Raw genomic sequence first — 13,046 nt, 5'->3', positions numbered from 1 at the left:
TCTTGTGGTAAAAGGGACTTTGCAGAGGAAATTAAGTTTACTGGTGTGTTGACCTTAAGAGAGAGAGATCATGCTGGGTTATCTGGATGGATCCAATGGTGTCACACGAGCCCTAAAGTGGAAGAGGAAGCAGAGGGGTGTGAAGCACAGGAAGGATCTGAGTGTATTATTGGTTTCAAGATGGAGAGAGCCACATGAGACAACGCTGTTTTCAATCTCATGCCCAGCTAGCGTTCTTAACAACATCTTTTACACATGCAACTCTCCATCTCAGAGCACATTTCCAGGAAATTCAAGCTAAGACACCATCTTTGTTTACATTCAGAGAGGAATCCAAGTAGGATTCTGAAGTGGGTGTGGTAAAAACTACACATGGTCAATATTGACTATGAAAATTTATTAGGAAAGTTAGAAAGTGATGTACCACGTCTCAGTGCCTCACAGGTCATTCCCATCCACAAGGAACCTGGTCCTAACACAATCTTTGTGCAAAGGAGCCGGGAAAATTAATTTATGAACTACAAGTCCAAGACAGCAGCACTGCGCAGTGGTGAAGATTTCTTACAAACTGTGGGACGAGCCTCCCTAAGGTCCTATTGCCACACCTGTAAACTGGGAATCTGACAGTATGTAATTCACAGACGACGTTTGAGGGTTAGGGCTAACGAGATGATGCATGCTAAGTCCTCAGCACAGCATTGGGTTTGTGTGATTTGTGACAGTAGCTGTGGATTTCAAGCCTATACTCTCTGGGCCCACCTCTGAGTTCACCTGCGACTGCTCACGGCTTCTCTGCTATCTTTCTGCTCTAGGGCTTTCTCCCGCATCCTGAGACTCAGCCTGTGCACAAGGCAGCCCAAAGCGATAGGGATTTAACATTCGGGATCAACTCAAACATGAGACAGAGCCTGTAGATTAATCATTCCTCAATCAGCTTCACTCCTTGTGGGACAAGTCTAAAGCACATCCTACACATCACTCTCAGAGAGAACTCGGTGGGACTGAGCCTCTGGTGCCTACGATGAAAACCTGCTAAAATATCCACCCTCTATATGCTTTCCTCACTTCCTTTTTTAATTTCAGTCTTTCCCTCGTGTTTCCTAGGACCAACCACCCAAATAAATGACCCTCTTCTGAGTTCTTGTCTCAGGGTTTGCTTTTTGCAGGAACCCAAATAAAACGGCAGCATCTAACACTCACTGTTCTTAAACTGTTATCAAATTAAAGTGAGAGGAAACCCTGGAGCCCTCCTCTCTGTTCTTTTCTGACTCAGTGATCTGGTTCCTGCAGAAATGTCATGAGCACGATCATTGAAGGACTGTGTCCTTGCTTTCTCCTCACTAACGCGCAGAGGGTCACTAGCTGGCTGGCTGGGCATGGGGAGGTCTGAGCCAAAATTCCTTCCTAATGGATTTCATTGTATGTGCATTCGCTTGCATTTATAGCTTTTTTTTTTTTTTTTTTTTTTTGTAAAACAGCTTTTCTCTTGGAGCCTGAGACACAAAGCACATTCTGGAAGTGTGTGTTTGCTGCTTATGGATTCTTGAGGAGAAGAAATAAGGTAGAGAGAGGCAGGGAGGAAAAACCAGAAGAAGGGAGGAAGAAATGATATTTGCTTAACTTTGCTATGCTCTTCTTTTAGGTATTTGCCCTTTTAGGGTTGGCAACATGGTTTCCTTTTTTATGATAGAAAATTGAACTATTTACAATAGGAAATGTCCAGTTCACTGAAGGGACCACTTGGTTCCATGATTTTGAGAGACTGTTAGGAGGTTGGGGGTGGGGATGGGGGTAGTTGTTGCATTGGGTGTGGGGATGGGTCTCCTCCATTTTCCACCAGTCAAAAATTTTTTATTTTTTACAATTTTCCTGTGCTTCTGTTTCTCATTGTCTACCTTCTTCTTTGCAATGTAGCTTCAACATCACTTTATTTCAGTTCTATATCTTTTTACTTTATTTCTGTTTAGAGTAGATGTGCCAGAGACACCCATGAACATTTATTAGCCCATGAACAAATATTATCCCATAACCATTTATTATTAGGTAGGAAGGAGTCTTTCTTAGGAATTCTGGCTAATCTGTACTTTAACCCCAAGACATAAAGAGATTTCATTCTACTTCCAGAACCCACCAATGGTTAACTCTCTGTTTGGTTTGTGGTCTACTGGACTGTCACAATTATACATCGTGGACACTCCTTTCCCTATGAGAATCCTAATTCCAAATATGTTGTTCCCTTGTCCAACCAGGACACCTAAACCTGGATTGCACAAGATGGTCACCATTTCTGGGGACTTGAGTTGTTTTAAAAAACTCATGTGTGACTTTGTACCTCCATTTCAGGTTGGTCTAACTCATGCTACAAGAAAATGAGAAAATGGAGTAAAGGCAGCCATGAGTGGCTTCTGGAGTAGAAGTTCTACAAATACTATTATATTTGCTATACAGTAAACTTACCCTGCTTATTTTTTAAAATAAGTAACATATAATTAAGTCTCTCTGCTTCTTTCCCCCCCACCCCCCCTCAGTGAAGCATTTGGAAGATAGATTGGAGAAGTCCTATACATTTCTTAGAGCAGCATCTCAAAACCTCAAACCTCACCGTGTTAGAGTTAACAAGTATGAAGATAAAAAACAATCGATTCTTTGGGTATAAATTCACTTTAAAAGGCACTCAAACTATCTAATTTCTATTTTTACTGTCCCTCAGGCTGAGAGGCTCTCACGCATTCACTGTGATGGTAAGGACAGGACACCCCAAATTCTACTAGTTATCCACTGGCTAAAGGTTTGATCAAAATGAAAAACCAAACCAAACCAAACCAAAAAACAAAACAAAACAAAACAAAACAAAACCCAAAAGACAAAAAAACAATAAACAACCAAAAAGTGCAAGAAGACATTTTTTTCCATGAAATTTTCCATTTGAAGGTAGATCTTTCACAAGATAGTGATGCTTTTCCTTTTCTTCTCCTAACTTTTAATCTAAGAAATCAATTAGTTATTTAATACTATAAATCAGGCACAATACATACAAGTGGCACATGATTATTATAAAAAGTTACTATGACTGATGTGTATGACTGTGTTTGAAAAGGGTTGTATGCTAAGAGCTTAGCAATTGTGACAAAATTGTATGTTACTCGTGGAGGAAAAGGTAAACGAGTTGGTTTGCTTGCTTTGAACTGCTGAAGTTCCAGTATTCTTTTCAGAAAGATGTCACAATCTAAAGATTGTGAGTAAATTGCTATATAATTGCTCTGATCATCTCACGGGCTTCTTCAGGTCATGGTTTCCATGTCATCCATGCTTAATCTTTCTGATCTGAGTCTATGTACAGCTTTTCTAGGTGTTCGCCAGTCATGGCTAAATTACTGCACCTGACTTAGATCTAAAAGCATTATTATGTCGTGTAAGAAAAGGACCCAGAGCAATTACAAGCCTTTCTCAGCTTCTGTCCACCACCTGAGTTTGAAGCATGCTAATAAATCCATTTTTTAAAACAATATCAATTAGTGTATTATTAAATCCCACAGACAAAGAAAGTCTGGCCCGCTCATTATTCAGAATTTTACCAACAAATCACACCAGTCTTGTCCAGTTAATTTTAAAGAATGAGAAAACTTCTTTTTTGTTCTGATGGTATGGTTCTATGAAGTTATTGTAGAGTTATCCAGTGAACGTAACTTTTGTGGGTTTTTGCAGCACCCTCAAAAATCCACGAATATGCTCAGAGTAGACCCTTAAAGAACAAAAGTAGGTCACTATTGGATCATGTGTCAGCCATCTACGGTCATTAGACAGGGGGATGTGTTCGGATGAAGAAGAAGCTAGAGAAGTAAAAGTTCTATAGATAGAATGCGAGGGAGACATCATCCATTCTTTGAGAATGGGAACTGAGACGAGTTTTCAGCAAACTGATAGGAGTTTCTGACTTGCAAAATGATTTTAAAATGATTTCAAGTGATCACTATGTGGTCTAGTAAAATTGCTCTGAGAAGGGAATAAGTGTTTGTAATTCTCAAATCAAATTAACTTTTCTCAACAAATGACGTTCAGATTATTTGTTGTTAAATTATTTGGCCTCCATATGGCTAATGTGTGTTGCTCATTGAACGATGGGAACCTTCATGTTTTTTAATGTATTTCATTTCAACGCTATGTCAGATATGCAAACAGGGTTCAACGTAACTGTGAAACAAATATTATCTTAAACAAATCTATTCTCTGCAGCTTTTAAGCCACTTGCAGAGCTGTGGGGAGTTGGTATGTAGACTGTGGACTGCAGTCAGATTTGGTTTCAAGACTCATTGACGTTGCTCTTAGCTGAAGTTTAACAAATCCCACAGACATTTTGGGCAGGGGATATTTGTTCTTAACCTTGATGCTCAGAAGTCATTTCTAGTTTTATTATTTCAGCCCAGCATTGGGTTTAATGATTCCCTCTTTAAATTATTTTAGCTACCCAAACTTTCCAAACATATTGCCCTCATGTGGGTGGTTCTACCGGGACCGTGAATATGATCAGCAACCCAGTGTATTGGACTTTTGAAATTAAAAACTGGCTCTTGGGACACATGGGTGGCTAAGTCAGTTAAGCCTCCAACTCTTGATTTCATCTTAAGTCATGATCTCATGGTTTGTGAGTTCGAGCCCCACATTGAGCTCTATGCTGACAAGTGTGGTGACTGCTTGGGATTCTCTCTCCCTCTCTCTCCACCCTTCCCTTACACACTCTCTCTTTTTCAATAAATAAATAAATAAATAAATAACTGGTTCTTCATGGGGTTCTCAGTGACAGGGCCTGGAAGTCATAAAATGGTAACTTGTTTCTTTTACCTACAATTAAGAATATACTGAAAGGAGGAGCTAAAGAGAAGGCTATGCTGTTTCCTAGAGGGTGCACATTTTAGAATAAGGACAAAAATACAAGATGAGAAGAACTTTTTCATGGATTAAAACCCTGAGAAAAAATTATTAATCATCCATTCATTTGGCAGTTATTTATTGAACATCTTCTATGTATTCAGAACTGTGCTGTGCAAAGATATCCAGAAATAAGCAAGACGCATTTAGGAGAAAGAGATGGAAAGGCGAGAGAACACCTTTCAAACAATCTGCATCAGAATCTATTTTCTTAGCTGTTGTCCTGACACTTAGTGAATGAATATGAACATATTGAAAGCAGAACTTTATTGGCCTGGACAAAAAGCACATATGATCCTTTTCCAGTCTTTCTGTTGTTTTTCTTAAACACAAAAAGTATTTGCTAGGTGAGGGTCAACCATCCTTGAAACTTTTGTTCTGAAGCCAGAACAAAACCAAAGTCAAGTCTGATCCTCTACCTTTTCCCTTATTTCTTGAGCTGATAGCACATCTTGGTAGTTTCTATGACTAAAAACTACCTAGTAGATTCAGCCCTGAAAGCCTGTAGCTACTCAAACCCCCCTGCTCTTATAGGCCTGGTTGCTTGGGTTTTGCATCATCCTTCCCCAGCTGCAGGACAGCGAGTGATAAAAGCCAGGAAGAAATGTGGAGACAGGAGGAAGAAGGAAACTAGGGCTGCAGGCATGAGTCTAGGAGATAACACGTTTCAGAGAATGATAAAACAACTTGCCCTTAAGATGTTGGCTCCTAAAATGTAACTTAAAACATGTACCCAAGAGATAAAAGCCTGGACCAGTAATCCTTTCTGGCTATCTGGTCCTTTCCTTTTTCTTCCTCTCCTTCTATTTATTTTTCTTTTTGCAGCCTGTGTGAATGTGCTTGGAACCCAAAACTTGAGGTATCCTAATTCTTGACATATTTACCCTTTTGTTTAAGATCTGTAAACCCACAAGGCAGAGTCTTTATAGTGCTACTCTTGCACTGATCATAGTCAATGCTTTTTGTTTAAGAATAGCACCCCCTCCAATGAGGATGAGGAGAAAAAGGAAATCTCATGCATTGTTGGTGGGAATGCAAACTGGTGCAGCCACTGCAGAAAACGGTATGGAGGTTCCTCAAAAAATTAAAAATAGAACTACCCTACGATCCAAGAATTCCACTACTGAGTATTTGTCCAAAGAGTATGAAAGAAAACATTAAAAAGACATATGCATACCTATGTTTATTGTGGCATTATTTACGATAGTAAAATGCTGGAGGCAGTCCAAATGTCCATTGATAGATGAATGGATAAAGAAGATGTGGTATATATATGCAATGAAATACTACTCAGCCATAAAAATAATGAATTATTGTCATTTGCAACAACATAGATGGACCTAGAGAGTATCATGTTAAGTGAAATAAGCCAGTCAAAGAAAGGCAAGGATCATAATATTTTACTCAAATACGGAATTTAATGAACAAATGAATAAAGAAAAAAAAAAAGACAAACCAACCCCCCCCCCCCCGACTCTTAACTATAGAGAACAAACTGGTGTTTACCAGTGGGAGGTTGGGGAGTTGGGGATTGGTGAAATAGGTGATGGGGATTAAGAGTACCCTTATTGTGAGAAGCACTGAGTAAGGTATGGAATTGCTGAATCACTATATTGTACACTTGAAACTAATGTAACACTGTATGTTCATTATACTGGAATAAGAAAAAAAGAATAGTCACCCCCATATTTTGCAATCAGCTGATGCCCAGATTAGATAACCACAAGAACATCATGCAGGAAAGACTCAGGGCTTGATCTAATATTTTGAAATGAGGCAGTCATCACTAGTAGTTTTTTTTCCCCAAAGAATTATGAAATTTTATGCTTTTTTTCATTTCCTAGAATGACTTTATTATTGACAACAGTCTTAACATTTACCCTTGATGAGAGGACAGAGAAGAGGTACAGGAGATGTATGATTGTTAGTGTCCCTGCTATCTTCTAATGATCATGGGCAGGGCAGATGATTGTCCCACCACGTAGAGGTAGATGGCTACCAGGATCCTTCTAGTAGGTAGTGATGGGGGAATAGCTGCCCCTTTTGGTTATAACAGACAATATTTTGAAGATAAAGACAAATGATTAGAATCACTAGTGCATGATCTCCTTCTTTACTACCTAGCCCATTTTATTTTCTTCTCTTTTGAAAATATCACTCTAAACTTCAAGAATAAACATTTCAAAGATTACTTCAAGTAAGTATAAGAATATCTTAACCTAATGGGCCCAAGGAGTCTCTCTGACCCAAACAATGGCTTCTTAGTTTCACTGTTCCTCAGTTTTCTTTCCCAAGCCTCTCTTTCCTTCTGTCCCAGTTTCTTTTTTTTTTTTTTTTTTCTCCCTGGATGGTCTTGAGGAAACATCTTTAATTGTTGAAGAGGAGAACTCAATGGGACTTTGAAGCAAATATATAAATAAAAGAAAAACAATGGACCATAAAGGGTAAGATCATGGGACAGCGATGAAGTGTAGGGAAAACCAATGTCACAGTGCACCAGAATGGTCTTTGTCTACTGGTATCCACTCTGGACCCATAGGTGAGACATACAGGATTTCTGTCCTGTATAATACCTCTTCCCAAGGTATTCCCCAAGCTCTGAGTTGGTACAGCCAGGGCCAATGGAGTTATGACACAGAAAATAGAGCTTTTCCCTTAGATAACGATGCCAGGTTCTACAACAGACCCTTTGAGAATGCCTGGCATGGGCTGGCAGCAGGCAGCTTGGGTCTTACTGTGAAAGCAGATAAAGTGGCTTCTCAGAGCAGAATTTCCACTCCAGGGAATGGGGGATCCCCTGGGTTGAGGAGTTGAAGGAAAATTGCCTATGGCCTGTCAGTTGGTGGTCTGCTGGGGGCGTCTGTTTCATCTGCATTCCTAATTAAAGCCCAAATTAAACCCAGCCAAATGTTCACATGAAAAGCCCCACCAGAATGAGTTTCCAGATTCTATCAACTCCAAAAGAATCTCATGTGTAAATCTCTAACTCAGCTGTCTGGCCCACTTTATATCCACTGTCCCCCCAAGAGTTCTGGAGAAGAGGCTGTGCAGCCATCAATGTGCAGAGAGCAACTTGCTTGGATTATTAATTTCCCTTAATTAAGAAGGAAATAACTTATCTTATTAATAATTAATAAGACAATATTTTCTCTTAATTGAATGAGTCTGTGAGTATAGGAGGATGGCAGAAGGGATTTGATGGAGGATTCAGGAATGACCAAAGTTCCTATTCTGGAAATGGAGCTGTTTTGTGGCTAAAATATTAAGTTTGACTGTGGGGAAGTTGAATTTAAGTTTCCAGGGGGAGTAGGAAATGAGATCTGGATTCCAAGAGCAAGGTAAAGATTCCAAATTAAAAATGGGGGTCATGAGCACCATTAAGGCATGGTGGTAAATTAGATGGGTGTGAGAAAATATGGAGAGAAAGGCTGCAACTTTGCATGGATACTGAGAAGCCCATTGTCTACCATGAGCCAGGCACTTGCCGACCCGCTCATTTCTCCACATCCAGGATGGGGCACAGCAACCTCCTCAAAACATGTGGACTCACCAGAAGAAACCTTCCATAAAACAACTCATTAAACAGCTTGGTTTTTTCCCATCCATCACAGGTCAAAACATGTTCCCGGGGAACCAGAAGTCCAAACACAATAATGCAGGAGAAGATAGCCAGTAAAGGGGTGGTGTCCCTGTTTATTCCCCACCGTCTCCACAGCCTATAAAATATTTATTTATCATGCACAAGGTAGAGGAGTGGAGAGTCCCCAGTACCACTCTGCCAAAGATCCATTTTGCCTATCATAATACTTGAGTGTCTTTACTTCAAAATTCCCCACCCATCCCTTTATACATTCCCTCAGTGGGCTCAGATGTGGCAGCAGAGGTTGTAAGGCAGGTGTCCAGGGAAACTCACCCTGGGGTCTCTCTCCAGCTGCTGCTTGTGATGTAGGCTGCGTCTTCTCTTGGCCTTTGCAAGGCCATTGTGGTAAAAGTGGTACAGGCCGTCAGTGAAGGGGAGCTGTAGAGAGTCAAACAGACATAGGACATAGTTAGCTTCTGGGGGTGGCCCCAGGACATGGAAACCAAAGCTGGGGCTGCATGCAAGGGTTCCATGAGATGAAGTATATGTGAGAAAACCGCTGGAAACTTCCTTCCTATCAGACTTGGACATCTATTTCCCTATCTGTACTCCTTTCGTTTTCTCTATATACTGCCCATTCACCCCTCCTCCTCAAATACCTTCTACTCTTTCCTCTATTTCTTTAGTTTCTACCCATTCTTTGATCTCCTCCTCCATAGAGTCTTCTCTTTATATTTATACTCACACCAAGTTCTCCATTCTCTTCCCTTGAACTAGTATTTATACTCCATGTCTGGTTGCTCCAGAATTGTGTTGTGATGTACTCCTGCCCTCACAGCTGCATTATCTGTACTGTACCTTAGACTTTCTCTGTGACTCCTTGATGCCTTTCATCATATTGAGCACAGTGCAACCATGTAAATATAGTAAGCACCTATTAGATGGTGGACCGGATTTCCTTCTATCTCCCTAACTTATGGATCCTTGGGATTAGGTATGAGTGTCAGAACTAGTTGCAGAAAACCACAATAATGAGAGCTTGTCTGCTCATCAGGGCCTGTAAGAATCAGAGAACATAAGACTCTCTTGTCCTATGACCAAACTGCATTTGGGGACTTATGATGTACAGAGATGTATTAGTACAACAACAATAGCACAATACTTTTGAAATTAAGTTGGTATTAATTTGTTTAAGTTATTTATTGTAATCTCCAGGGCATCCACCAAGAAAATAACTAAACAATATATAGTATAATAAACAACAAGGTAATTAAAAAGGTACACTAAAGGGGTGTCTGTGTGGCTTAGTCAGTTGATATCTGACTTCAGTTCAGTCATGATCTCATGGTTCGTGGGTTCAAGCCCCACATCGGGCTCTGTGCTGACAGCTCAGAGCCCGGAGCCTGCTTCAGATTTTGTCTCTCTCTCTCTGTCTGCCCCTTCCCAACTCATTCTATGTCTCTCTCTCTCTCAAAAAATGAATAAGTGTTTAAAAAAATTAAAAAAAGTGTACTAAAAATATTTAACACAAAAAGGACTTTATGAAAGAATAAAAGAAAAAAGTTTATAAGACATATAGAAAGCACATGGTAAAAAAGCAAGTGTCAACATCTTTTAAGTATTACATTAAATGTAATTGGATTGAAAACTCTAATCAAAAGACAGAGTTACAGAATGAATAAAAAAACATTATTCAACTATATGCTATCTAGAAGAGATACGCTTTACATTTGGAAGGGTATGATAAGGGAGCATAAGGCAAGCTGAAGGCAAAGCACAAGCTAACAATAACCCTGCTCCCCGAGAGTGGGATATGTGTGACATTCTTCAGGCACTCCTGGCAGCCCAAGAGCAAAGGAAAGAAAAAAAAATGGTTAACTGATAGTGATCATAGTCATGCAGGACATGAGTCTCCACCAGTTTACAAATGTCTCAGTAATTTACAAGAAAAACGCAATATTATCAATAGCCTAATCTCCAGAAACCTATAGACTCAGTTTCCTGGAACCCCAACATTATCCTCCCCTCTGGAGTGCTGTGGGGAACAAAGGCAAGCAGGAAATGGTAGGTAAAATTAAATTTCTTTATAATCCGTAGCCCACTGACAAATACTTGAGGAAAATGTAGAGTATAACATTTCTCCAGGAACTCCCTATTGTCTTAATGTTAATGCCTTACTAGAGGAAAACAACTTAGCTTGACAATAGCCAGGCCTCTGGTATCTTATGAGTTCTCGTTAGTATAAGAAATTCCTTTCGGAGGCCTCCCTTTTGCCTTTACCTCCCTCAACTCCATAGTATATAATCAGTCACTCTTCACACCCCCAGTGCAGCTCTTCCTGCCCATGAGTCCTGTCCCTATGCTTTAATAAATCAACTTTTTGCACCAAAAAAAAATGCACTTTAAATTCAAATGCACAAATGGGTTGAAAGTCAAGGGATGTGAAAAGATATACTGTACAAACAACAACCAGAAGAAAGGACTGACAATACTAGATATAATTGATTTTAACAAAAATTGTTACTACAGACAAGGAATGACATTTTATGGTGATAAAAGGGTTAATACATCAAAAAGACAGATAATTATAAATACATATGCATGTAACAATGAAGCCCCCAATTCACAAAACAAAAGCTGACAAATCAAAGGGAGGAATAGAAGGGCACCTGGGTGGCTCAGTCAGTTAAGCATCCAACTCTCAATATTGGTTCAGGTCATGATCTTGCAGTCATGAGAATGAGCCCTGCATCGGGCTCTATGCTGAGCATGAAGTCTACTTAGGATTCGCTGTCTGCCTCTCTCTCTCAAAATAAACATTTTTTTTTTAAAGGGAGGCATAAATAATGGATCAATAACAGTAGACCATTTTCAATAATAAGCAGAACCAAGAACTATGCAGACCAAAAAGTAAATTGAAGACTTGAACAAAACCAAAAACCAACTAAATCTAAGAGACATTTATGGAACATTCCACCTAACTATAGCAAAATTCAAAGTCTTATCAAGTACACATGGAATATTCCCCAAGATAGATCATATGTTAGGTCACAAATCAAGCTTCAATAAATTTAAAAGGACGAAAATAATACGAAGTGTGTTAGCTGATCACAAATTCTAATTACATTAAAAATCAATAACAGATGAAGAGCGCCTGGGTGGCTCAGTTGCTTAAGCATCCGACTTCAACTCAGGTCATGATCTTGCAGTCTGTGAGTTTGAGCGCCACATCAGGCTCTGTGCTCACAGCTCAGAGCCTGGAGCCTGCTTCAGATTCTGTGTCTCCTCTCTCTGCCCCTCCCCCACTCATGCTCTGTCTCTCAAAAATGAATAAATGTTAAAAAAAATCAATAACTGATGAAAAATTTAGAAATTTGGAAAACAACATACTCCTAAATAATCAGTGGGTCAAAGAATAAATTACACTGACTATTCCAAAATACTTTGAGATCGATGAAAAACAAAAACAGAATTTAAAAACTTTTGGGATGCAGTTAAAATAGTGCTTACAGGGAAATCCATAGCTGTAAGTGCCTATTGTGAAAGAAAAAAGACCTCAAATCAATAACTGAACTAGAAAAAGAAGAGCAAACTAAATCCAACAAATAGCAGGAAAGAAATTAGAAGATTTAAGTTGGAATAAATGAAATAGAAAATTAAAAAAAATAGAGGAAATCAACAAGACCCAGTTATTCTTTGAAAAGTTCAAGAAAATTCACAAAACTCTAAGAACATTGACCGAGAAAAAGAAAGGTTCAAATAAATACAATCAGTGATGAAAGAGGAGACATCACTACCAACCTATAGAAATAAAAAATATTAGAGGGAATACTGTGAATAACTGTATGTCAACAAATTAGATAACCTTGGTGAAATAGACAAATTCTCAGAAAGATATAAATTTCCAAAATTTACTTAGAAGTAATAGAAAATTAGAATAGACCTATAAAAAGTAAAGAGATTAAATTAATAATTTTCAATCTTCCTGTAAAATAAAGACCAGGCCCAAATAATTTCACTAGTGGGTTCTACCAAATGTTTTCAGAATTTATACCAATCCTTCAGAAACTCTTCCAAAAAATTTAAGATGAAGGAACACTTCCCAACTATTTCACTAAGGCTACTATTACCCTCATATGAGAACCAAAGATAGATATCACAGGAAAACTACAGACCACTATCCCTGACAAATATCGGGCCCTAAGTCCTCATCAAAACACTAGCAAAATGAATCCAGCAACATGTATAAAGGATTATATACCATGACTAAGTGGGATTTATCCTAGGAATGCAAGGTTCTTTTAACAGCTGAAAATCAGTTAATGTAATAACAATATCAATAGAATAAAGGGCTTTTTTGAAAAAGAAAAGTATTTATTTAGCTGATTATTACACAAAATCAAATACTCTTATGTTAAGACATTCAAAAAACTTAAAATGAAAGGGAATGTCCTCAATCTGATAATTGTATCTATCAAAACACACATAACATCATATTTAATGTTGAAAGGGTGATTACTTTCCCCTTAAGATCAGAGCA

The 13,046-nt window shown here is 38.8% G+C and overlaps 1 protein-coding gene across 1 annotated transcript in view; it reads right to left on the bottom strand.

The window, feature by feature from the left end:
- Positions 1-13,046, bottom strand: part of PCSK2 (proprotein convertase subtilisin/kexin type 2) — a 272,390-nt gene that overhangs the window by 225,516 nt on the left and 33,828 nt on the right. The window contains exon 2 of the mRNA XM_015063231.3: positions 8,840-8,944. Coding sequence (XP_014918717.2) covers positions 8,840-8,944 — 105 coding nt within the window. The remainder of the gene's footprint in view (positions 1-8,839; positions 8,945-13,046) is intronic.

The sequence above is a fragment of the Acinonyx jubatus genome, chromosome A3 (genome assembly GCF_027475565.1).
Source record: "Acinonyx jubatus isolate Ajub_Pintada_27869175 chromosome A3, VMU_Ajub_asm_v1.0, whole genome shotgun sequence".
In the NCBI taxonomy this organism is placed as follows: Eukaryota; Metazoa; Chordata; class Mammalia; order Carnivora; family Felidae; genus Acinonyx; species Acinonyx jubatus.
The sequence above is the reverse complement of the archived record's forward strand: the minus strand, read 5'-3'. Positions and strand labels throughout refer to the sequence as shown.